Source organism: Diospyros lotus, chromosome 13, assembly GCF_014633365.1.
Source record: "Diospyros lotus cultivar Yz01 chromosome 13, ASM1463336v1, whole genome shotgun sequence".
In the NCBI taxonomy this organism is placed as follows: domain Eukaryota; kingdom Viridiplantae; phylum Streptophyta; class Magnoliopsida; order Ericales; family Ebenaceae; genus Diospyros; species Diospyros lotus.
In genome coordinates, this window is record NC_068350.1 from 12,647,105 (window position 1) to 12,670,783 (window position 23,679).

At 37.3% G+C, this 23,679-nt stretch overlaps 2 protein-coding genes across 3 annotated transcripts; one reads left to right on the forward strand and one right to left on the reverse strand.

Annotated features, from left to right (window-relative positions):
• The first annotated feature begins 2,552 nt into the window (after window positions 1-2,552).
• Window positions 2,553-4,362, forward strand: LOC127788767 (uncharacterized acetyltransferase At3g50280). Its single transcript, XM_052317371.1, has one exon. The coding sequence runs from the start codon at window positions 2,674-2,676 to the stop codon at window positions 4,060-4,062; it is 1,389 nt and encodes a 462-aa protein (XP_052173331.1). The 5' UTR covers window positions 2,553-2,673; the 3' UTR covers window positions 4,063-4,362.
• Window positions 4,363-4,454: 92 nt separating this feature from the next.
• Window positions 4,455-17,484, reverse strand: LOC127788766 (sulfoquinovosyl transferase SQD2-like). 2 transcript variants are annotated; one of them, XM_052317368.1, is made up of 12 exons: window positions 17,263-17,484; window positions 16,914-17,062; window positions 10,341-10,407; window positions 9,695-9,765; window positions 6,888-7,005; window positions 6,693-6,766; window positions 6,373-6,428; window positions 6,193-6,297; window positions 6,008-6,095; window positions 5,846-5,923; window positions 5,613-5,669; window positions 4,455-5,418 (listed from the first exon to the last, which is right to left on the reverse strand). In XM_052317368.1, exons 1-12 carry the CDS (start codon window positions 17,392-17,394, stop codon window positions 4,917-4,919), a joined length of 1,497 nt encoding a protein of 498 aa, XP_052173328.1. In that variant the 5' UTR covers window positions 17,395-17,484; the 3' UTR covers window positions 4,455-4,916. The 2 variants fall into 2 exon arrangements, with proteins under 2 accessions (XP_052173328.1, XP_052173329.1); XM_052317369.1 differs by having other exon boundaries at window positions 4,457-5,418; window positions 6,193-6,276; window positions 17,263-17,483.
• Between the last annotated feature and the right edge of the window lie 6,195 nt (window positions 17,485-23,679).

Below are 23,679 nucleotides of genomic sequence, written 5' to 3' on the forward strand. Positions count from 1 at the left end.
AAATAAAATTATTCTTAATTAAATATAATTTATTTATAATTTTTAAAGTAAATTACACTCAACAACGCTCTCAAATCTTTAATAAAAAGATAGAAAACACTCGTACCATTTGGAAAACAAAAATCTTTCCTAATTTTACAACTTTAACTATATTTTTTCCTAATATTAAAAAAAAAAATTCTCTCCTTCCCTCTCTTTCCCTCATATGACAAACTAGCCTAAATTTGATTGTCCATCGTGCTCTCTCTTTGGTTTCATGATAGTTTAGCCATCATCGAACTAGAGCGAGAGAGTGATCGACAAATTGTCAAATTTTAGCCAATTCACTAAATAAATGAAGAGGATGAAAGATGAGAGAGATAAAATTGCAAATATATATATTTTTTCACATTAATAATATAATAAAGATAAAATTACACTTAATTAAATTATAAAGTCAAGAGTGATAATAACATTATGATGGGTAGCTTAGCTGTAGATATATTTAAGTGTGAATTTAATATTGAATTGAAATTTCCAAAGTTTTATATACTCCTAATTTTAAAGGTGAAAGAGTAATAACATTATTAAAAAAAATTATTGTTAGATCTATAAACCACATGTGATCAGTATTAGTTGATCATGTGATGTGATGTGATTACATTGAGTTGCTAGCTAAGACACATAATAATAATTGACTCATTACCCCTCATTTAAACAATAAGAAGCATTTAGCAGCATTCTGGTATAATATAATGTATGTATTAAATTATACCCAGGTGGCAATAGTGATATTATTAATTTCAATATTTTTTATTTTATTTTACATGTACATATTCAATATTTTAATTTTATTTTTTAATTTCATATACATGTATTTTTGAAAAAGTGTCTAATTATCACCATATTTCCTGTGAGCGATTTTACAAAAAAATAAGCATTATGATTTAGTTAAAAATAGGCAATTAAGCATCATAGTGAAATTTATAAAAACTCTTGAGAAATGTCTAAATTACACTCATTTTTTAAAATGGCATGTACCTCTTTTCATTGAAACAAACTCTTTGAATGAATCATTTTGTTCATCATTTTTGAACCAATCACTACGATCTCTTTCTCTTCTTTTTTATTTTTTTTTCTTCCCATTCTTTTCCTCTCTCCTCCCATCTCCTTCTTTTCATGTCTAATCGAAAATTGGGTTTTTGATTGAAACTCGCAACCATTCGTATTCTAAATTTACAAAGAAATATATAAAATATTACAACATTCATCTTTAAATGAAAGAAAGAGAGAGAGGGATAGAAAGAATGAAAGAAAATTAAATTGATAAAGGGAGAGATATATCATCATCGTGTTCTTTGAAGATTATCATTGTCACTATTACCTTTTCCTTCTCCTTCCTCTAAGAAATCTTTGGATTGGAATCCCATTGTGTTTTCATGTCATTGTTAGGCGTTCAAGAAAGAGAGAATGGGGATGGGGAAAGAGTTTTTGGTCACGGTTGAGTTTGTCATTGAAATAGAGAAAAATAAAAAAAAATAAAATGAGGTGAAAAGGATATAAAAATATAAATATGAGGGTATTTTAATTAAAATAATTAAAATAAAAAGAATATTAATTTTAAAAATAAAAAAAGAATGAAGACAAATTTAGTAAATGTCAGCAAATTTGTCTTCCTTAAACAAGAGAAAGAAGGGTGCGATTAGAGAGAATCTAGACATGTGAGGATATGAAATTAAAAGAAATAATAATAATAATAAGAGCAATAATAATAATAGTAGGAAGTGGGGGAACTGATTCTTAGGACTGTCACTGCGTCTCTCTCTCTCTCTCTCTCACAGAAACTGGAGGTCAGAGTGGTCCGACACCGTACGCTGTTTTTTTTCCTTAAAAAGTTTCAAAATCAACGTAATTGCTAATTTATTATTAAAAAAAATTAATAAAACAGGTTGTCGTGACGAAGTATTTACGAATTTACTTAAAGACACACGTTTTTATCCTCTGTGTCTTCTTCGTGCTTCAATTGTATTGCATGTATTTGAAAAGGAAATATGTGATTCCATTAAATACGTGTACCAAATATTAATTTATGGATAATTTGAAAATAAATATAACTATGCGGCTAGGCTAATGAATGTTCCTTTTTGGGTCCCACTACTAGAATATCTAGGAGCGAGGATAGGACCTGTCCTTTTTTTATTTTTTCTCTCTCTTTTTTGTCCAATATAATATAATATGATATTTGTAAAATAAAATTATGATATTTTGATGGATTTGGATTGGGATTAGGGAGATATTTCATAGCCTCTCTAATTACTTCATGCTATTATTGGAATTAAAAATTAATAATATATACCATTATTAAATTATTATTATTATTATTATTATTATGCTGTTGCTGTCGCTGTTGTTTTTAAATATCTATTTATATATATATATATATATATAAAAGGAAAGAGAGGGAGAGAGAGAATAACAGTTGAAAAAGAGTTGCAACTTCCACGAAACAACTGTCCCGCGTGCATGAATCCAACTTCGTGGCCTTCACCTATATATACATATATATATGTATACCTCCATACCATATCTCTCCATCACTACTACTACTACTACTGCTACTAATACTAAATCATCATCATTACTTATCCATCGATCGGGGGATCACTCCCAATTTGCAGAAAAACCCATTCCAAAATGCCATCTTCTTCCGTCACAATATCCTCCAAATGCACCATCCTTCCCGACCGCAATTCCCCCATAATTAAAACCACCCTCAAGCTCTCTGTCTCCGACCTCCCCATGCTCTCCTGCCATTACATCCAAAAAGGCGTCCTGCTTTCCTCCCCGCCTCTCCCCCCTGACTCCCTCATCCCTCTCCTTAAACGCTCTCTCGCCGCCACGCTCTCTTTCTTCCCGCCCCTCGCAGGCCGCCTCTCCACCGACGCCGCCGGCCACGTCCACATCGTCTGTAATGACGCCGGCGTCGAATTCGTCCACGCCAAGGCCAAACACCTCTTCGTCGCCAGCATTCTCGCGCCCGGCGCAGACGTCCCCAGCTGCTTCAAGGAGTTCTTCGTTTTCGACAATACTCTCAGCTACGCCGGCCACCACATGCCTCTCGCCGGCGTGCAGGTCACCGAGCTCGCCGACGGCGTTTTCATCGGATGCACCGTCAACCACTCCGTCACCGACGGCACCTCCTTCTGGAACTTCTTCAACACCTTCGCCGAGGTCTGTAGGGGCGACAAGAAGATCTCTAAATCCCCGCACTTCTCCCGCGACACGGTTTTCAACTCGCCGGCTGTTCTGCCTCTGCCGGCGGGCGGGCCGTCGGCCACTTTCGCGGGCGACGAGCCGTTGCGCGAGAGAATCTTCCATTTCAGCCGAGAATCAATTCTGAAACTGAAACTAAAAGCGAACAGAAAGCGGGTCAATACCGAAATTCTCGGGAAGGAGAGTAACGACGGCTGGAGAGCCGTTAACGGAGCTAACGGGAAGGCAAACGGGGCGGTAAATCGGACGGACGAGATTTCGTCCTTCCAGTCGCTCTGCGGGCAGCTGTGGCGGTCAGTGACTCGAGCCAGGAAGCTGGACGGCAGCAAAACGACGACGTTCCGGATGGCGGTGAACTGTCGACACCGGCTCGAGCCGCGGCTCGAGCCGCTGTACTTCGGGAACGCGATCCAAAGCATCCCGACCGTTGCTTCAATCGGGGAGCTCCTGTCTCGGGACCTGCACTGGGGCGCGGATCGGCTGCACCAGAACGTGGTTGCGCACGACGCCGCCACGGTGCGCCGGGGGGTGCAGGATTGGGAAAGTAACCCCCGGTTATTCCCGCTAGGCAACTTCGACGGTGCATCAATCACCATGGGCAGCTCGCCCAGATTCCCTATGTACGACAATGATTTCGGGTGGGGACGACCTTTGGCCGTCCGGAGCGGCAAGGCCAACAAATTCGACGGCAAGATATCAGCCTTTCCCGGGCGGGACGGGGGTGGGAGCGTGGACTTGGAGGTGGTCTTGGCGCCGGAGACCATGGCGGGCCTAGAAAATGACGTGGAGTTCATGCAATACGTGTCTTGATGGGGCATCAGTGGTGATTGTCGAGTTGAGTTAGGGTGGGGTGGGGCCAGGGAGAAATGGCTTGTGTACCAGTGTTGTGTTGGGTGTTGGTTGTAATTAATGTGGAATTAGTCTTTTAATTTGCAGGGAAGACCGAAGAGCTTGCATTTACCACGTGAGTGGTTGACCTCACGTGGAATGCGGCTTGATGACGATGAGTGAATCTCAACCATCCGTCCATCCATTTTATTTTTCCTTGCCCAATGCCCATCTTATAAGATTTTTATCAGTTGGCAAGAATAGAAATGTTGCATTTATATACACGCTTGGCTTGTGGTCTTGGATTTGGATGACAACAAGAAGAACGTATTTAATTGAACTTATTTACTAAAATAATTCGAAATCAAGCACAGCACCACTACTAGTAGTAAGCGAATCCTGTAATTCTTTGCTCGAAATCCACAATTTAATACAATACAACACAACACAATAAATATTAAATTGATAAATTTCCCCAGTTTATTAACTATATATACATCCAAATGAATTGAGAATTGTTGACTTGGATTTTCTATGACCCTAAGAAGTGCGAAACACAGCAAATGATTACAGTCTTCAAATATTATACAAACAAGAAGCATTTCATTGTGCAGACATCCCACAGTAGGCCTTTCTTTCAAGGCAAATATAGATGCTTTGCTTTGCTTCCAAGGTATGTGTATTTGCCAGAAACCCGATCGAGTTGATAAAAATATCTATATGCATTCCATTGTACAGACATCCCAGAAGCCCTTTCTTTCAAGGCAAATATATATGCTTCCAAGGACAAACAATATGCCGGAAACCCCGAGTTGGTAAAGATACCTATATGTACATCACTGGTAGCTAATAAGTTCCGGTGAACCCTGGAAAATCCGCCTGAATAGCCACTGGAAGGGTCTCAGTACCTGTGCCCGATTCTTATGCCAGAACTGGATGGCCGCGTTATAATCTTCATTGCGTATGGTTCGGGTGGCTGCCTTCCAATCGCACTTCTCCATTTCTTCGCGCGCAGCTCTGCCGATGGTTTCTCTTAGTTCATAGTCGTACAACAGCGGCTTCAATTTGCGCACGCAGTCATCGACATCTCCAGGGTTGAAGCAGTACCCCGTTTTGCCCTCCTGGTCTTCGGGGATTATATCCATGACTCCTCCAGCACGGGCAGCCACCACGGGGAGGCCAGACGACATGGCCTCCAGGACAACTTGACCGAGCGTCTCTGATTCTGAAGGCATTACAAAAACATCCCCACTCGCATATGCCTGGGAGAGCTCCTCCCCTCCTAACATCCCTGCGAACGAGGCAGGCATGCCCTGGAACATCTTCTCCAGCTCCTCCCTGCCCCAGGATGAATAAATTTGTCAATGGCCAAGAAACTAAATCCATCTAACCATGCTTGACTACATCAATTTTAGCTCACTATTCATTTCCATTCCATCTACTTTCCTTAGAGGAGCCTTCTATCGTTAGATGCTGTAAAAGGTGCTTTCACCACAAGTGGTAAAAATTATAACAGCCAGATTGTCAATTACCTGTATGGCCCATCTCCAACAAAAGCAATTCTTGCCTCAGGAATCTTGTCCATGACCCTGTTCATGCATATCAAATGTCAATGGTTGAACATACACGGATTATGAAGCAACTGTAGAAACTTGGACTATCAATAGTTTCACAAATTGGGATTATTGTTGTTTTTTGCTAGTCACTCATTTTCGAACCTGCAAAAGCATATAACACATTTCAAATTCAGATATTAGAGTAATACCTTTTCAGTAAGTCCAAACTCTTCTCGAGTCCTAGTCGTCCAACATGGACAATCAAGGGTTTGTCCGGCTCCCCATTGCTGATTCACGTGGAACATGTTAACATTTGGAGTGAACTCATATCAAATGGCAATGGAATTGTATGGAACGAAAGAAGATATTACCTTAATCTTAATCTCATTTCATGAGAGTAATATCGAGGATGGAAGCACTCAGAATCAACACCCTTATTCCAGAGACGAATCTTGTTAGCTGCAAAATGATAAGAAACAGAATGTGTGATTTTTCTGTTCAGTAAGCGGTATGAAGGACCACACAGTTATCTGCAGGGAATTTGATTTCTATTCACCTTCTGTTACCCTAGCTGCTTCAAGCTCCTTAGCAAGGGCAGCTGATGGCACCAGTGTAAGATCCGCGAACGTATGTAGGAATTCTGTTAAGGCAATAAAAAAAGCTTCAATTTTATTAACTTACAAATTAGAAAATTTTGAATCCATATTACACTGAAGCAAGATGAAAGCTCACATACTTATGACCAACCACATCGGTTTCACCAGCCAACTAAAGGTATATCTGGGTATGTATCTGCAGGCCAAAAAAGGAGAAAAAAAGCTCAAACCAAACCACTAGATTGACATAAAAAAAAGTTCTGGCATCAAAATGACAGAACAGCAGTATATGTCCATGCACGCACTAGCATACAATATGCCCATGCATGAACAGTATATGTCCATGCACTAGTTTTTCTGTTTCTTTTGTTGTCCCCACAATATGTCCAAGCATAACTTTAACTAAAATGACAACCATGCTAGAACTCTACCCAGAGAATCATTTTCAAATCCTACTTACACTGGAACATGAGTGTGATAGGACATCACTAAAGGAATGCATAATAATTTGGCAATAACAAGGGCACCAAATACCTGCAAAATATAAGCACAAATATTCAGTGATGCAACATGAAACAGTTTTCCCATCAACTTTTTCAGGGAAGAACTGGCAATTCAACCAAGGGAGAACAAGAATGGCACATAGAATGATTACCATAATACCGGGTGAGGATGCATGTATTATATCAGGCTTAAACCGGGCAACTTCTGAGATTATTCTAGGGCTTAGTGCTAAGGAGAGAGGCACATTCCGGTACCAGGGAAACGGAAAGCTGCGATGAGAATTGAAAAGCATTAGAAAAAATTGTTGTTTTCAACAGTCATATCCTGATCATTGGCAAAACCATCTACCAGTTTATAGTTGATGTGGTTCAACAGTCAACTGGTTCAGGTGAAACATAAACAATAAAGCAAGATAAATTATTTTAGGGAAAAAGCATCCTAGAGTTACTTTTAAAACTCATATAATTAATTTTTTTTCCTTCAACAAGTATAAAAAATTGCATATTATTCCTGATTTAACTAGTTAAAATCACAAGACAAATACCCCAAAAATTTATGTGGGAAATATAATCCTTTAACATGCTAAGTCCACTAAGTAACAGCATTCACATGCACGAAATGAGCATAACAGAAATGAAATGTACAGTGGATGAGACCTATACAAGAAAAGAAAGAATTAAAAATTAAATTTATCTGTAATAAGATTAGAGGAGTGCCTAATAAAAATAAGATGAGAGAGACACAATTAAGATGGTCTAGACATATGAGAAGAAGACTAATAAACACACTTGTGAAGCAAGTGGACGAAATGGAATAAGTATGTAGCAGTAGCACAAAAGATGAAAGCCAAATAAAGAAAATTTGGTGAGAAACCCTCAGAGATGATATGATATATAATGATCTTACAGAAGATATGACCACAATCAGAGTTTATTAGATAACTCATATAGTTGATCCCACCACCTGGGATTATGACTTGATTGTTGTAGTTGGTCTTGTTCTATGCTAAATGCACACAAGATAAGTGGTTTCAAGACCCAAAAGATCTAGCATTGCAGTTGTAATAACAATGAGAATGGAAGGGGGATCATAGAATCTGAAAATGTTCAAAAGATTATTGGTAAAAAATATTACATAAAGGAAGCATACAGACAATATATATATATATATATTACAGGGAGGAGGCAGCAAACTAAGTAACAAGAATACAAGTAAAATTGACCAAAATCTGATGAAATTGTATTGAAACCCAAATTAAACAAAGTATAACCCAAAGCCTGTAACATCATTGAGCACCTATTCATTTATTTCACTCTTTTTTTTTGGGAAAGAGGCCAATTCAGCCTTGGACTTTTCAATTTTGGTCAAATTAGACCCTAAACCACAAAAAGAGATAGAGGTAGACCCAAGAAGACTTTGGGAGAGACATTAAAATTTGATATGAAATATATGGATCTAAATGAGGATATGACAAAAGACAAAAATACATGGAAGTCTAGAATTCATGTAGCCGACCCCACATAGTGGGATAAAGGCTGGATATGTTATTGTTGTTGTTGTTAGACCCTAAACTATTTTTTTTTTGGCTCAAATTCACCTCTTAACTTTTGAAATGGTTAACTTTGCCCTTGTGATTAACGGAGACCCATGTTTAGGGGAAAATAAAAGGCCAATTTGGCCCCTGAACTTTTTTTTTGGGGGGGGGGGGGGGGGGGGTTAATTTAGGCCTTGGAGTGAATTGGTTGATCCTTGCACAAACCCTCAAGAAACACCCATCCAGCTTTATAATCAGGGCACAACCTTTTTCCAACCCTTTCCTTAATGCGTCAAAACACAGAAAATCTCTTAAATATAGACTTCCCTAGCAGGCTGGCAGTCTGCACTCCTTCAAATCCTGCAGTATCTTCCATTAATTGAGTGAGTTTTGCACTGATAACCAATCTCTACAACCCCAGCCTAAGATTTAGCCTTGTTCTTCCAGCCTTTCTTTTTTCTTCAACCCTAATCATTCTTTGGTAATTCTTAATTTGGTCATTTAGTGATTCAGGGTATTTAAAGTTTGATATGAAGTGTATGGATCTCAATGAAGATATGACAAAAGATAGAAATACATGGAAGTCTAGAATTCATGTAGCCGACCCCACATAGTGGGATAAAGATTGGATATGTTGTTGTTGTTGTTGTTGTTGTTGTAGTGATTCAGGGTATTCTAGGAATTGTATAATTCTCAGTTGCAGCTGAGTCTTGTGTGGCTACTGACATGGGCATGTCAGTCAAATGGAAGAGGTAATGGCCAACTAGGTCTCCATTAGTCACAAGTGAGATATTAACCATTTCCAAAAGTTTAGGGGTGAATTTGAGAAAAATAAGTTTAGGGGCTAAATTGACCAAAATCAAAAAATTCAGGGGCCAAATTGGCTCCCTCCTAAACATGGTAACTAGAGTTAGTCAAATGGGAAGAGGTAAAGATCAACTTGATCTTGGTTAATTACAAGGGGGCAAACTTAACTATTTCAAAACAATAGGGGTGAATTTGAGCCAGAAAAAAGTTCAGGGTGAATTTAACCAAAATCAAAAAAGTTTAGGGTCTGAATTGGCTATTTTCCTTTTTACCAATGATTATAAAGTTGTTAATATATCCATTATTGTTTTGCAATATTCCATGATGTCACTTGCTTAACTATACATCCTCATTCAAGATATTTATGTTATCAAGCTTGAACAAATATCCTAAAAAAAAATCCCATGAATCTGTAACTAAGTACATTTTTGTCATAGGATTTGACATTTTACTCTATGCATTGTAAGAATTGTGTTGAGATACAGAACTTTCTGTTTTGACTTGAGAACATAGGTGAAGATGCAAGTTCGTATCTAATGATATAATCTTATATAACGGAAGTGAAAACAAGAAAGTTCAAAGAAATGTAATGACAAGAAGTATTTTGAAATTATGACCTTTGAGATCCAATCAATTTTGCTCCATAAAATTCCTGAGGCACTCCTTCATGAGTTGTAATGACCATCACCTAAAACCAACATACCCAATACAGTTAATCGTGTGAATTTTGTGGAAACTAAGCCAAAATAATAGTTCAAAATTCTAGCTGAAAGAAATAATAGTTCATATATTTGATACATGTCAAAACAATAGTATCTTCCCAGAGGCATTGACAAGTTACAATTATTAATCCACACAATATAAGCTCCTTGACAGCATTACCAAAGTAAAATAATAGAACAACCAGTTCATACAGCAGAATCACTAGCGGCTACAAAAATATTAACAGTGATTCACCCTTAGACTAAGATAGGTTGAGCTCAATCATTGAAGAGTTTGATTTTGTTTGTTAATTGACATGGGTTAAAGGTCAAGGACAAAAGTTATCACTGCCAATCAAATCTGAAACCAGAAAGCTTGAACTTCTTTAGCTGAACTTAGCCTGGAAAACCAAGAATATCCCACAAGTTCAACTCAAGCTTGTGAATGTGCTGAACCTGAAAGAGGCTGAGTTTGATGCATATTTCATGGTAAAAAATTAAAAGGCTCTTCGCCTAGACATCAATACTTCAACTTAAACCATTGTAGAAGGAAAGAACGTACCTCATCTCCCATTTCCCGCAAATATTTAATAAAATTCTGGAACCGATTTTTATACCCAGACACATATCTGCCAATTCAATAAAATGCATAAAGGAGTCAATGAATATCAACAAAGCTAAGCAGTTTCACAAATAAGCCACAAAATTCCATGTTCATATATAATGATGAAAAATGCAAGGCTGGTGATTCTGTTTCCACTAAATATTTCAACTCTTTTCAGTTTGAGCATGTGAACATTGGAAAAATTACATGTAAATGACTACAGTTAGCTCATGAGGACAATGTCAACAAGATTTTTCTATACATGAATCAAAGTTTAATTTGACTGTCTTGGTCTTGAAATGGGCAACGACATGTTATTTAGAAAGATGTGTCCATTAAGTGGCTACATTTTCCACCAGCCATTAAATTCATACACATCAAGTATAAGATTGGGTTATCTAGAATCCACTTGAAATAACAAAAGGGGTAAGGCTTACTCCAATGCATGTACAGTCACCACTCCATCTTCCTTTTCTTTGTTTGTGTTTAGTTTCTTTTCCTTTTTATTGTTAATTTTTTGTTCTGAGACTGTCCAATGTTTTCTACTACAATGAATGAAACCAGAGGTGCAAGGTGTCCATCTACTTCTAATGAGGTTATACATCAAGAAAAGCAGCTAGTACTATGTCATAGGCCGAGGGTATATGAGACATTAGAATAGCTTGGGGGGCAGTATTGTAACTGTAGGTAGAGGAATAATTCAAATTCCTCAAGCAGGCGCACGCTGGGCAGTTAGTTACTGCCGCGCCCACTTGTATCTTGCTTAAATAAGAGCTGGTCGAGGATGGGGAATCATGTGAGGATTATTCCACAATTTCCTTTCCCTCCCTTTCTCTAGTTTGTTCTCGTTTCTCTCTCTCTGATTCTAGAACTCGCTCTCCCTATTTTTCCCTTCTCAATCGTTTTCCCGCCTGCGTTTCCTCCTCAATTCGGGAGGAATTCTTTTGCCAGATCCGAGCCTGACACTTGGTATCAGAGCCAAGACCTGGAGAGGTAATGGCAGATGGAATGCTCGCTAAACAATTGGAGAGCCGGCTGGATGCAATCGAAATTGGATTGCGTCACCACTAGGAGCAAGTGGACGAGAGGCTGGAGACGATGGAATTGGGAATAAGGCACGCGCAGGAGGAGATCCATAGGAGTAGATCGGAATACACGGAATCGCTGGATCGCGCGGTGAATGGCATCCGGGAAGAATTTGCGGGACTCAGCCAGCAGCTCACGGCCGCCTTGAACATGTTTGCAAGGCAACCGAACGTCAGCTTGTCAACGGATTTCCCTCCCAGACCGCCTTCCGCACCAATCCTGACTTCCCCGACGTTCCGTCCAAGACAACCGGATCCAAGAGGTGGTGGAGATCCAGCTGAATTCGGCGAAGGTATGAATTACCGGGTCCAGGGGGGAACCAATCCATCCCATCCTGGTCCACGAATGGAGATTCCCGTTTTCGATCGTGAAAGACCGAGATGGTGGGTACGCAGGTGTGAACGGGTATTCTACCAGTATCGCGTAGCTGAAGGGGATAAGGTATGTTTGGCTGCTGCCAACTTAAACGATGTAGCAGATGCTTGGTTCCAAACGTGGAGTCATGGAAGAGGGGATTTGAGTTAGCCGGAGTTTGTTAGTCAGTTGTGTCGAAGGTTTGGGGGAAAAAACCGGTCGGATGTCATTGAGGAGTTCAACAAATTGAAACAAAAAGGCACGGTGGAGGACTATCAAACCAGATTTGAGGAATTGAGGGCCTTACTATCATTGTCTCATCCATATTTGGATGAAGAGTATTTTGTCTCGAGCTTTATTAGCGGTTTGGAGGAGCTAATTAGGCCTACGGTTAAGATGTTGTTCCCCACCACAGTGGCCCAAGCAACTGAACAAGCTCGCTTGCATGAGCTATCGATGGAGGCCTTTGCCAGGAGGCATAGGCTGTCATCCAAAACCAATCGAGAGGATCACAACGTGGGAACGTATACTAGGGGTAACACATTCTATGGTCAGAGAGGGGGATCCTTGGGAAGGACCAGTCAGCCTACCGTACCGCCCAAGAATTTATCGGTAGACCAGAAGAGACAATTAGGTTTATGTTTCCGCTGTGGAGAGAAGTATGGGCCGGGCCATCAGTGCAAGAAACTTCTCCTCACCATGGAGGGACAGGAAGAAGGAGAAAACGAGGAAGTAGGAACAGAGGAGGAGGAGGATAAGTTGGAAGGGAATGAAGGAGGTGAAATCTCCATGCATGCTCTCCAAGGACAGGCAGCTGGTAGAGTCATTAAGGTGAAGGGAATGGTCCGCAAAAGAAGCCTAGTGGTGTTGATTGACAGTGGCAGCACTCATAGTTTCCTTGAAACCACTGCCTACAGCTTGCAGTGCAATCTTCAGGAAACACCCCCTCTCTCAGTACTAATAGCCAACGAAACTAAAATGGTCAGTCAATTAAGGTGCAGGGGATTCAAATGGGTAATGAGTGGGCAAGAGTTCTCGGCTGATCTGCGGATACTCAAACTGGGAGGGTGTCATGTGGTGTTGGGGGTTGATTGGATGAAAACCGTGAGTCTGTTGGTGTTTGATTTCAACACTTTGAAGGTCACATTTAATTGGGAAGGACAACAAGTAACCCTTCACGGTAATCAGGAAGTGGGAGAATGTAAGGTGGTGTTTAGGAAGAGAATCCAAAAATTGTTGGATCAAGGGAGTACCACCGTGGGACAACTACACTCCATCTATGCTGTGGAAGTCGGGAAAACGCTGGCAGGAAGTCCACCACATGTTCCTCACAGTGACAAGTTGCTATTAACCTTGAATGGCCAGGTACTTACTCTTAGTCCTATTCACGATTTATTAACGGAATTTGAGGATCTGTTTGCCACTCCCCAGTCCCTTCCACCCCATCGAATACTTGACCACTCCATTCACCTTAAACCCAACAGTGAACCGGTTAACTTGAAGGCTTATCGATACTCCCCCATACAAAAGGCAGAAATAGAGAAACTGATACACGAAATGCTAACCAAAAACCTTGTACAACCTAGCCAAAGCCCCTATGCTTCACCAGTCCTCTTAGTAAAGAAAAATGATGGATCATGGAGATTTTGTGTAGATTATATGCAGCTTAACTCCCTAACAATCAAGAACCAATTCCCTATTCCCATCATTGAAGACATGTTGGATGAATTAACTGGAGCATCCATATTTTCTAAACTAGACTTAACCTCCGGTTACCATCAAATCCGCATGAATCCCCTAGACTGCCCTAAGACCGCTTTTAGAACCCATCAAGGGCATTACGAATTCTTGGTAATGCCCTTTGGCTTAACCAATGCTCCAGCCACATTCCAAGCATTGATGAACCACATTTTGGCTCCATATTTGCGCAAATTTGTCTTGGTATTCTTTGATGATATCCTCATATATAGCTCCACCCTAGCACAACACCTCACCCACCTAAAACTGGCATTTCAGATCCTTAGATTTCATAAACTATATGTGAAGAGGACTAAATGCTCATTTGCAGAAGAAAAGGTGGAGTACTTGGGCCATATTATTTCAGGACAGGGGGTGAGCACCGATCCACACAAAATTGAAGCAATGAAGAATTGGCCAAGACCAAAGACATTAAAGGAGCTTAGGGGTTTCCTAGGCCTAACTGGATATTCCAGAAGATTTATAAGAGGTTATGGGGTGATAAGCAAGGCACTGACTAATCTCTTGAAGAAGAACAGTTTCCATTGGGGCCCGGAAGCAGAGGAATCTTTTGAATCTCTCAAGGCAGCCATGACTCAGGCCCCAACATTGGCCCTACTGGATTTTTCTAAGGAATTTATCCTAGAAACGGATGCATGTGATACTGGAGTAGGGGCTGTGCTTAGCCAAGAAGGACGACCTGTGGCTTACCTAAGTCAATCATTGGCTCCATGTCACCTGGGTCTCAGCATCTATGACAAAGAGCTATTGGTTGTTCTAATGGCGGTGGAAAAATGGAGGTATTACTTGGAGGGCAAGAGATTCACCATTAAAACTAACCACGAGAGCCTCAAATTCCTATCTCACCAACAAGTACATAATCAGTTACAGCGGAAAGGAATTACAAAACTCATGGGCTTTGACTTCGTCATCCTTTACCGGCAAGGGAAAGAGAACAGAGCAGCTGATGCTCTGTCTAGAAGGGAAGGCTCAGCCTCTTGCTGTGCCATTTCAACGTTAGTTCCGGATTGGGTGCAGGAAATTGCCCACAGCTACGACCAGACTCCATGGATCCAGGATTTACTCACCAAGCTGGCAGTCAGTACCACATCTGATCCAAACTATCAGTTAAAAGGGGGACTTCTGAGATTTCAAAACAGAGTAATTATTGGGGATGACACTCAGTTGAAACAAAAGATCCTACAGAGTTTGCATGACTCGCCCATTGGGGATCACTCCGGGCTCAACGTCACCTACCAGCGGGTCAGACAACTTTTCTACTGGAAGGGGCTAAAACGAGACGTGAACAGGTTTGTGATGACATGCAGTACATGTCAGAGGTGCAAACATGAACAAATACCCTACCCGAGCCTCCTTCAACCGCTGGAAATTCCTTCACAAGCTTGGGAATTGATTTCGATGGACTTTGTGGAAGGCTTACCAAAATCTGAGGGTGCAGACACTCTATTAGTGGTAGTAGACAAACTAACCAAATTCAGCCACTTCCTTACCTTGGCCCATCCGTTCACAGCAGCTAAAGTAGCTAGGAAATTGATGGATACGGTCTTTAAGATTCATGGTTTACCCAAGGCGGTGGTGTCTGATCGTGACAAGGTCTTCACCAGCCAATTCTGGAAGACTTTAGTTCAGGGGATGGGCATCAAACTACACCTATCTTCGACTTACCATCCTGAAACGGATGGACAGACCGAAAGAGTTAACCAGTGCTTGGAAACCTATCTACGATGTCTTTGTATCTCCAAACCTCGCAGCTGGAGTCGTTGGGTAGCCTTGGCACAGTGGTGGTATAACACCAATTACCATACAGCACACAAACGAACCCCATTTGAAGCTCTGTTCTGGTATTTACCTCCTATTATTCCGGCAGTAATGCAGTACTCCCCCACCGAAACCGCGGCCGACCTCTACCTGAAGGAAAGGCAAGAAGCTCTCCACACAATCAAGCAAGAATTGACCCTAGCTAGCCAGCACATGAAACAACAGGCCGATAAGCACAGAACGGAAAGGCAGTTTGAAGAAGGAGAAGAGGTTTATCTCAAGGTCAGAAGATTCCAACAGCACTTGTTTTGCAAAGGACCAACATCTAAACTCAACCCCAAGTTCTACGGACCATTCAAAATTCTAGCTAAAGTGGGACCAGTGGCTTATCGCCTGCAGCTGCCGGACGGAGTGGGATTGCACCCCATCTTCCACGTCTCGCTCTTAAAAAAATCAATCAGACCTACGGAGCTCACGGGCCACACACTACCCGCCCCGCTGGAGACCATAGAAGACACCGGAGAACCCTTGGCAGTGTTGGACAAACGTGTCATATACACTGATACTGCTCCAGTGACTCAAGTTCTAGTCCAGTGGTCACACCTCCACCCGGACAACACGACATGGGAGTATCTTCCCGACCTCCTACAGCGATTTCCAAGAAGTTCCGGCCTCCTCTAATTTCTTGAGGTCAAGAAATACTTTAAGGGGGGGGGCAATTGTCATAGGCCGAGGGTATATGAGACATTAGAATAGCTTGGGGGGCAGTATTGTAACTGTAGGTAGAGGAATAATTCAAATTCCTCAAGTAGGCGCGCGCTGGGCAGTTAGTTACTACCGCGCCCACTTGTATCTTGCTTAAATAAGAGCTGGTCGAGGATGGGGAATCATGTGAGGATTATTCCACAATTTCCTTTCCCTCCCTTTCTCTAGTTTGTTCTCATTTCTCTCTCTCTCTCTGATTTTAGAACTCGCTCTCCCTATTTTTCCCTTCTCAATCGTTTTCCCGCCTGCGTTTCCTCCTCAATTCGGGAGGAATTCTTTTGTCAAATCCGAGCCTGACATACTAGTACTAACAACGTTCCAAATGTCTGTTAATTTTAATTTAATTCTAATTTCTGTCAAGTGCTTAAGCAACAAGGACAAATTTTCAGTCTTGCATGTATATTCACAAAACTCAATGCCCTAAATTTTTGCCCAATTGCGTATATAATAGAGACACTAAATGTCACTGGCAAGATCAACCAATTTCAGAACTACATTCCATTTCAAGAAAAGCTGGAATGTAAGTCAAGCAATAGAACTATAGAGGTTTTTGAATGAAAGCTGCAAAACACAAGACCTTCTATCATAGTTCATCTTTCAAATACTGATGGCACACAAAAAACCCGAAATATGTCATGGCCAAAGTACCATAAGAAAACCCGAAATATGCAACCAATCCAACACTCAAAACTCATTAATTCTTGGGGGGGAAAAAATCAGCAAGAAAGCAAAACAAAAAAGAAAGGCCAAATGGGTTGCCGTAAAGACTCTCGTAGAATTCATTGACAACATAAAATTGGGGGTACTCACGCGAAAGGAGAGGGCTCAACAAAGAGAGCGATGCGGCGAGGACGGGAACCGAAATCCGATTCCAGTAGAAGAGGAGGGCTTCCCTCTTCATCCCTGAACTCCGTAATGGTCATCTTGGTTGCTGCAACGAAGGCCCAAATCAGGAGTCCCTACAAAGCAGAGATTGAAGCTTTCTGCCAAAAAGGCTAATGGGTTGTCTTCCTAGATGCAGATATGAAGAAGTAGAAGAGGGGGGAGATGAGGAAACAGAGAGACAGAGAGATTGAAAAAGTAGAGCGGAAGATGCGAAAATATAAATAGATATACGTGGGCATATACAATTACAGTATATATAGTTTTATACAGTAACTTGGTATTTGAATTGGGCAAGCAATTGCAATGGAGATGAGATGAGATGCCTCTGACTGGATATTCTTTTCATAGGAGTGGAATAATTTTTGAAGCTTTGCTCATGCTCAGTATATGCTCCTGAACTTCCCATTGGAATTTGGAACCAATTCAATTGTGTATTTCATATGCGGTGGCCCCACTCTGAACTGATCCTCAACACTTGTGGGCGGTTTATTCAGGTCCTTCTCTATTTTAAAGTTGTAAGCTAAGCATGCACTCACCTTCCAGTCCACATTAGTTATTTGTGCAAATGCCTTCTTCCACTTAAAAATAGATATGGTGGCGGCGGCAAAGTTGGAGATGGTTATCGTGAGCGTCAGGAGTTCAAATTTCACTGGTGTCTTAAAAAGATTGAGTACTACTGGGAAGGACAACATGAAAACGCTAAAACAATTGATTCTAAGGAGATGCGATAATATTAAGAGTCAATTTTGAACTTGTATAGGTTATATCTACATTTAAGTTTACTTGGGGGATGCATCAGGGGAGAAGATCACTAACTCCTGGAGATTAGTCTAATGAAACTCGCATCCAGAATAATAATAAAAAAAATATATGGTAATGTTTTATGGTTTATATTTTTTTATTTCAATATTTTTTGTTGTTAATTAAATTATAATTAATTTAAAATAAATTAACTAAATATTAATTAGATCTAAAGGTATGTTTAATTGCATTATCTAGAATTTACTTCTAGATAATGATTACTTAGAAAACAAAAACCACACCAACCTCTTAAAAAATGAATTCCATACAAAGAAGTTTTAAATATTTGTATCTTATATATTTTTTCATAGAAAAATTAAGAGTGTTTGATTATTTATATAAAAAATATGTGTAATAATTATATATTTTTTATAATAAATATGTGCAATCAAACATACTTTAATTTAATTAAAAAATTAAAAAACGACTCCACTTATTAACAACAATGATGGGTTGCGTCGCAACCCATTGACAATTGGGTGATAAGGGGTGGTTATGATGGATCAATGATGGAGAGAAAGAATGGAATGATAAATTCATCTTTTTCTCTCTCATACTGACATACACAATAGCAAATTTAAAGGGTTCATGCTAAATGAAATTAGAGGAAAAGATAGATAGGGGATTGGATTGGTGATGGGGTTCAATAAGAGGCGAAGAAGTGAATCGATAATAAGGCAAATCTAGTTTAATGCAATGAGCAAATGGATAGCAACAAAGATAGTGACAATAGATATAAATGACAATGAAAGTGGCCAAATTGATGGAGTCTTAACAAACAGCATTGAATATTGAAAATGATGATTGTAGGGGTGAGTCCAACAAATAAGATAACTTCATCAAGATTTCATTAAACCGATGGTGTTATATTTGTTAGTGAGTCAACGAAGACTTGTTGTCATTGTTGACCTGCCATAATAGCCTTACATCACACATCTTATATGAGTTGTGAAAAGGGTCGCGTTATTTGTACAAAAAAAAGATTTACAAAACCCTTTACAGGTTGATACTTTGCGATATTTGTTTACCCTCTTCTTTCTCTCCTCACCCGCCTCGCCCTTGCTTGATCTTGTCGCTACCTCGCCTCCTCTCATCGCTACAACCTCACTGCCTTGCCTCGCCTATTTTGTCACCTCGCATCTGCTACCTTGCCCCCTCACTGTTGCATTCTTTAGCAATTGGCGAACATCCAAACCAACCGAGGATGTAGTAAGTGACGACGGTCGGCAAACGATGAGGGCAAAGGAATGGTGGGGGGAAAGAGAGAGATAAAGAGGAAACAGAGAATAAGTGTGTGTTTTGGGTCTTGAGTTTGGGTCATTTATTAGGGACAAATTGGTTATTTCATCATTTTGTAAAGCATTATGCACACTTTTTTCCTGTACAAATAGCATTATTCTTGTGAGAGAATCCAGCTAAACATTATTAGCCGGCTAGAACCCATCATTGGTGTGACTAGTAGGTCTAGAGGACAAGAAGGGTTGTTTTTTTTAGTTTTTATTTTAGTTAAATTAGATTAACTTAGTAGTTAACTAACTTATTTTAGTTTAATTGACGGTGTTAGTAATGAATTGGGATGGTGGTGATCACTGTGTTTGTTAAAACATTGATTGATGATGTTTACTCATGTTTCTTTCTCGCTTCACCCCTATATATATATATATATATATGTTTGTATATTTTTAAATCCATTATTATAATATATATTTTGTGATGAATTTTATTGTTTTTATATCTAAGTTTAAATATTAGACAAAATCTACTTAATTGTTGGGCTTACGTTAACGAATTACGAATCGCAGGTTGAAGGATTTTTCTTAGCTTTCCCTACAAATGTGCAATCCATTTGTTTTTTAAATATCTGGTTTATGCTTAATGTCACGGAAACATCACATATGGCATCATGTGATATTCGTTTGGATATCCCTTTTTTTTTTCTCTTAATAATTTATTGTCTAACATTGCTTGATTATATCATGTAAACTTGCTTAAATAATTCATAATGGCATTTCATGTAAAGAAAATAAATTATATAACTGATGATACTGGACCAATCACCAAGATTTGCCTCGAACTAAGTACTTGCAAGGGCGGGGGTTTAATCTCCTAAGAGGACTCTGACGTTCAAATCAGTAAAAAAAGATACCTAAAATGGAAAGTTACCCAATAGTCAGATGCTCATACTTGTAGAAATTGATCTCTATTTATAGATGGCATAAAACTCACTTCAAAGAAATAAGATAACCTTTGAAAGAGGACGTTGGAAAGAATCTCGGTTGACCGAGTTCATTTCGTTTAAATCAAATTTAGGATAGCGATCCTGGAGATCTAGAGGACACGTGGTGCTTCTTGAGATAGACACATGACAGTACCAAATTGGTGGTCTTCGAGGGTATTTTTGAAATGTTTTTTATATTAAAATATTAAAAAATATTTAAAAACAATATTTTCAAATTATTATTTAATTAAATATAAATATAAATATAAATATAAATTCTATCATTCATTTAACCAAATATATATAAACATAAGTTGTTTCTATTTCTAAAATAAGGGAACGGTCAAAGGTCAACAATTAAATGGTGGACGACCAATAAATTCATTCATATAAATATACACCTTATTGTTAAATGGGGGATGACCAACAATTAAATATAAAAATATTTTTTATTATATTTATTAAATTTATCTGAGAAGTCATATAACTTATTATATTAAACTTTTCAGATAAATTTATTTTTATGCTTCCTTCAAATAAGTTATCTTAAACCTTATAGATAAATTATCTCGATACAATTTTATTTTATTCATTTTAACAAATGCTACTGATAAATTTATAATTTTATATTTTTAATCTTCTTACAATTAGCCTATTTAACATGTTTTATGTCTTATTGTCCTCATTTATGATGATTTTTTATGTATAAGATAATAGTGGTAAAGTTTAATAAATTATATCTAAAAATTAAAAAATTATGTCCTTGTCCTTATTATATATATATATTATTTAATTATCTTTGTGTTTTTTTTTTTACTTAAAATATGTGTTTATATGAATTTTATATATTAAAGATTTTATCATAAGAAAGGCAAAGAAAATTAATTGGCGAGATAATTTGGAAGCTACTGTTATAAAATAAAATCTGAAGGCTAAAGCAGATGGCCTATTTATTATTAAATTAAAAAAATTAAGGAAGAATAGACACGCTTGTTATATATATTATATATATATATATAATGAAGCAATTGGAAATCGCCATGGGTGGGAAATTGAAGCTCAAATTGCAATTGAGAAGAATCGTGGAGAAATTGGAGGCCCACTTATATAATATTATAATATAAAGTTAAAAGACTAATTAGAAGCAAGAAACTGACGGCTCTGGAACTGCCGTGCAAATGGAATTGGAGTGGGGCCCATGGAGCAATTGGAGGGCTAGGGATTCACGCAGAGGCCTTTTCACGGAACAGCAAGCAGTGCAATTGAACAACACAAGAGAGAGAGTTTTAGATTTTTGTATTATTTTTATTTTATTATGTTCGATTAAAATTTTTAATGGATTCAAGAAATTTAAAAAGGGTTAGTAAAATTATAAAATTTTATTTTTAACTTTATTTATTTTTCTATTCAAATATCTATGTTTCTTTATTTTACATGTTAATGATTGCATGATTTGATTAATTAAAAAAGATTATTAATTAATTGAATTGTGTGATCTATTGCTAAACTGAATTCATAATTCGTAATTGTTATGATGTTTAGTTAAAATAACAATTAAACAAAACAATTATGATCTCAATTTTTGTTATTTGCTCAAGAGAAACATATAATGAATTAAATAATCTGACACTTGTAATTATTATTCATCTTTAACTCCTTCTTAGTTCGTAATGCTATTAATAAATTCATGAGAATTGTTTAATACCAATTGGTTTATTGATAAGGATTAATTTGAGTATTGGGCCAAGATTAATTAAATTAGAGAAGGTAAAACTTGTCTCATTTGTTGACAATCTTTGGTTAAATATTTAACTATAGAAAAATATATCTATTAGAAATCAGTGATCAATTTACAATCATGAGTAATTTTTCTTGAATTGATATTGTTTCCAATTAAATTTAATTACTCAATTATGTTTCTTTTAAATTATTCTTTTGTCATAGCATTAAACCCCTCTTCCCATATTTCCTTTTATTTTTATTGATTTATTATGATATTAAATTTGATTGACTAGTCTCGGTGAATAGACCTTTATTTGTTATTATTATTAATTGTAAGTAGAGTAATTTTATTATTTGGTGCATTTGGCATGCATCAAATTTATCTTTATCCCCTATTCGGATAAATTATTTTAAACCTTACAAATAATTTATCTTGATACAATTTTATTTTACTCATTTTAACAAATACTATCTTATTTGAAAAATGTCTTTTTCTCTTTTCATTTCATATTATATATGTTTTTCATTTTTGTTTCCTTGTAACCTAATTAGAGGACAAACATCCATGGGAAGTTGTGAAACTTATGTGAGGTCGAGTTTTTAATTTTTTAAAAAATTCAAAAATTTACTTTTTTTTGGGGGGGGGGGGGGGGGTACACAACAAAAATTTAAAAATATTCACACTAAGAGATATAAAAAGATTATAATTCATAATCTCATAGTTATTAAGAGGAATAAGTTAGCAGTTAAATCGCCTTTAAGGACTCAAAAATTAACTTTAGATATGTAACTCTGTCTACTAGATATTTTAATATCCTAATATTACATAATAGGGATATTAAAATCAACCCAATCCAAATCGATCATCTTGAAAGTTTAATTAAGATTGCAACATTGATTATGAGTAGCAAAATAAGAGTGAATAATTGTGGGCTCGCTTAGACCACCAATGTGGTAATTTAAGTGGTTAATGGTGAGATACGACAAAGTGGTCAAATTTTATTTTATTTTATTTTATTTTTAATTAATGGTTCCTTAACCATAAAATTTATAAGTTTAACAAGGTGGAGGTTCATAAAATACATGCATGAATATTATTCTTAATTAGGAGAATCAATTTGTATTGTAGAAAAACAATCGTAGTCTAAGGTTTGTTAGTAAACCCATCAATTAATTACAAGTTTCCTAATCTTAGTTTAAAAAATAAAAATGTGATTTGGACACTCAATTATAATATTTTTTTTAAGATAATCGTGTATCAGTAGATATTAATATATAAATGTGTAAACATCATTTTTGTTTAAATAATATCCAAAGTCACTAGTTGTATAAATCCCACGTGAATTGTTCTCACGTGAGTATTGGTTGAATATTCTGCAAGCTAGCGACAACATATATCCACGGTGCAAAAGTTGATAGGGACCATGAAACTAAATTGCTTAATTAATATAATAATTTAGCTATCACAAATCTCCTTCCACGTCTTTCACTAATTAACTTAAATTTGTCCATTGTGTCCTTCTAGATGACATAACAAATAATATGGAGTGAAAATTTTAAAAATTAAGATTGCGTTCTCTTTATTGTTTTTAAGTTATTTTTAATTTTTAATTTTTTAAAATAATAAAAATACGTTCTTTTTATTATTTTTAAAAATACATTTTTAAGAATAATAAAAAATTTATAAAAAAAACTAAAAATAACAAAAAGTTGTTTTGAGTGTTTTCATTCAAAACAAACTCAAAACATATTTATTTATTTATTTATTTATATTTTATTATTATAACTGAAAAAAATATTATAAAATTCATTAACTTTAAAATATATATATTTTTTCAATAATATATTAACATTAAATATTTATAATTTACTTAATAATCAAATTCATTGAATAAAATATCATTAAAAAAATATTTTCAAAATTTTAAAGAGAACGTATTTTCTAATTTT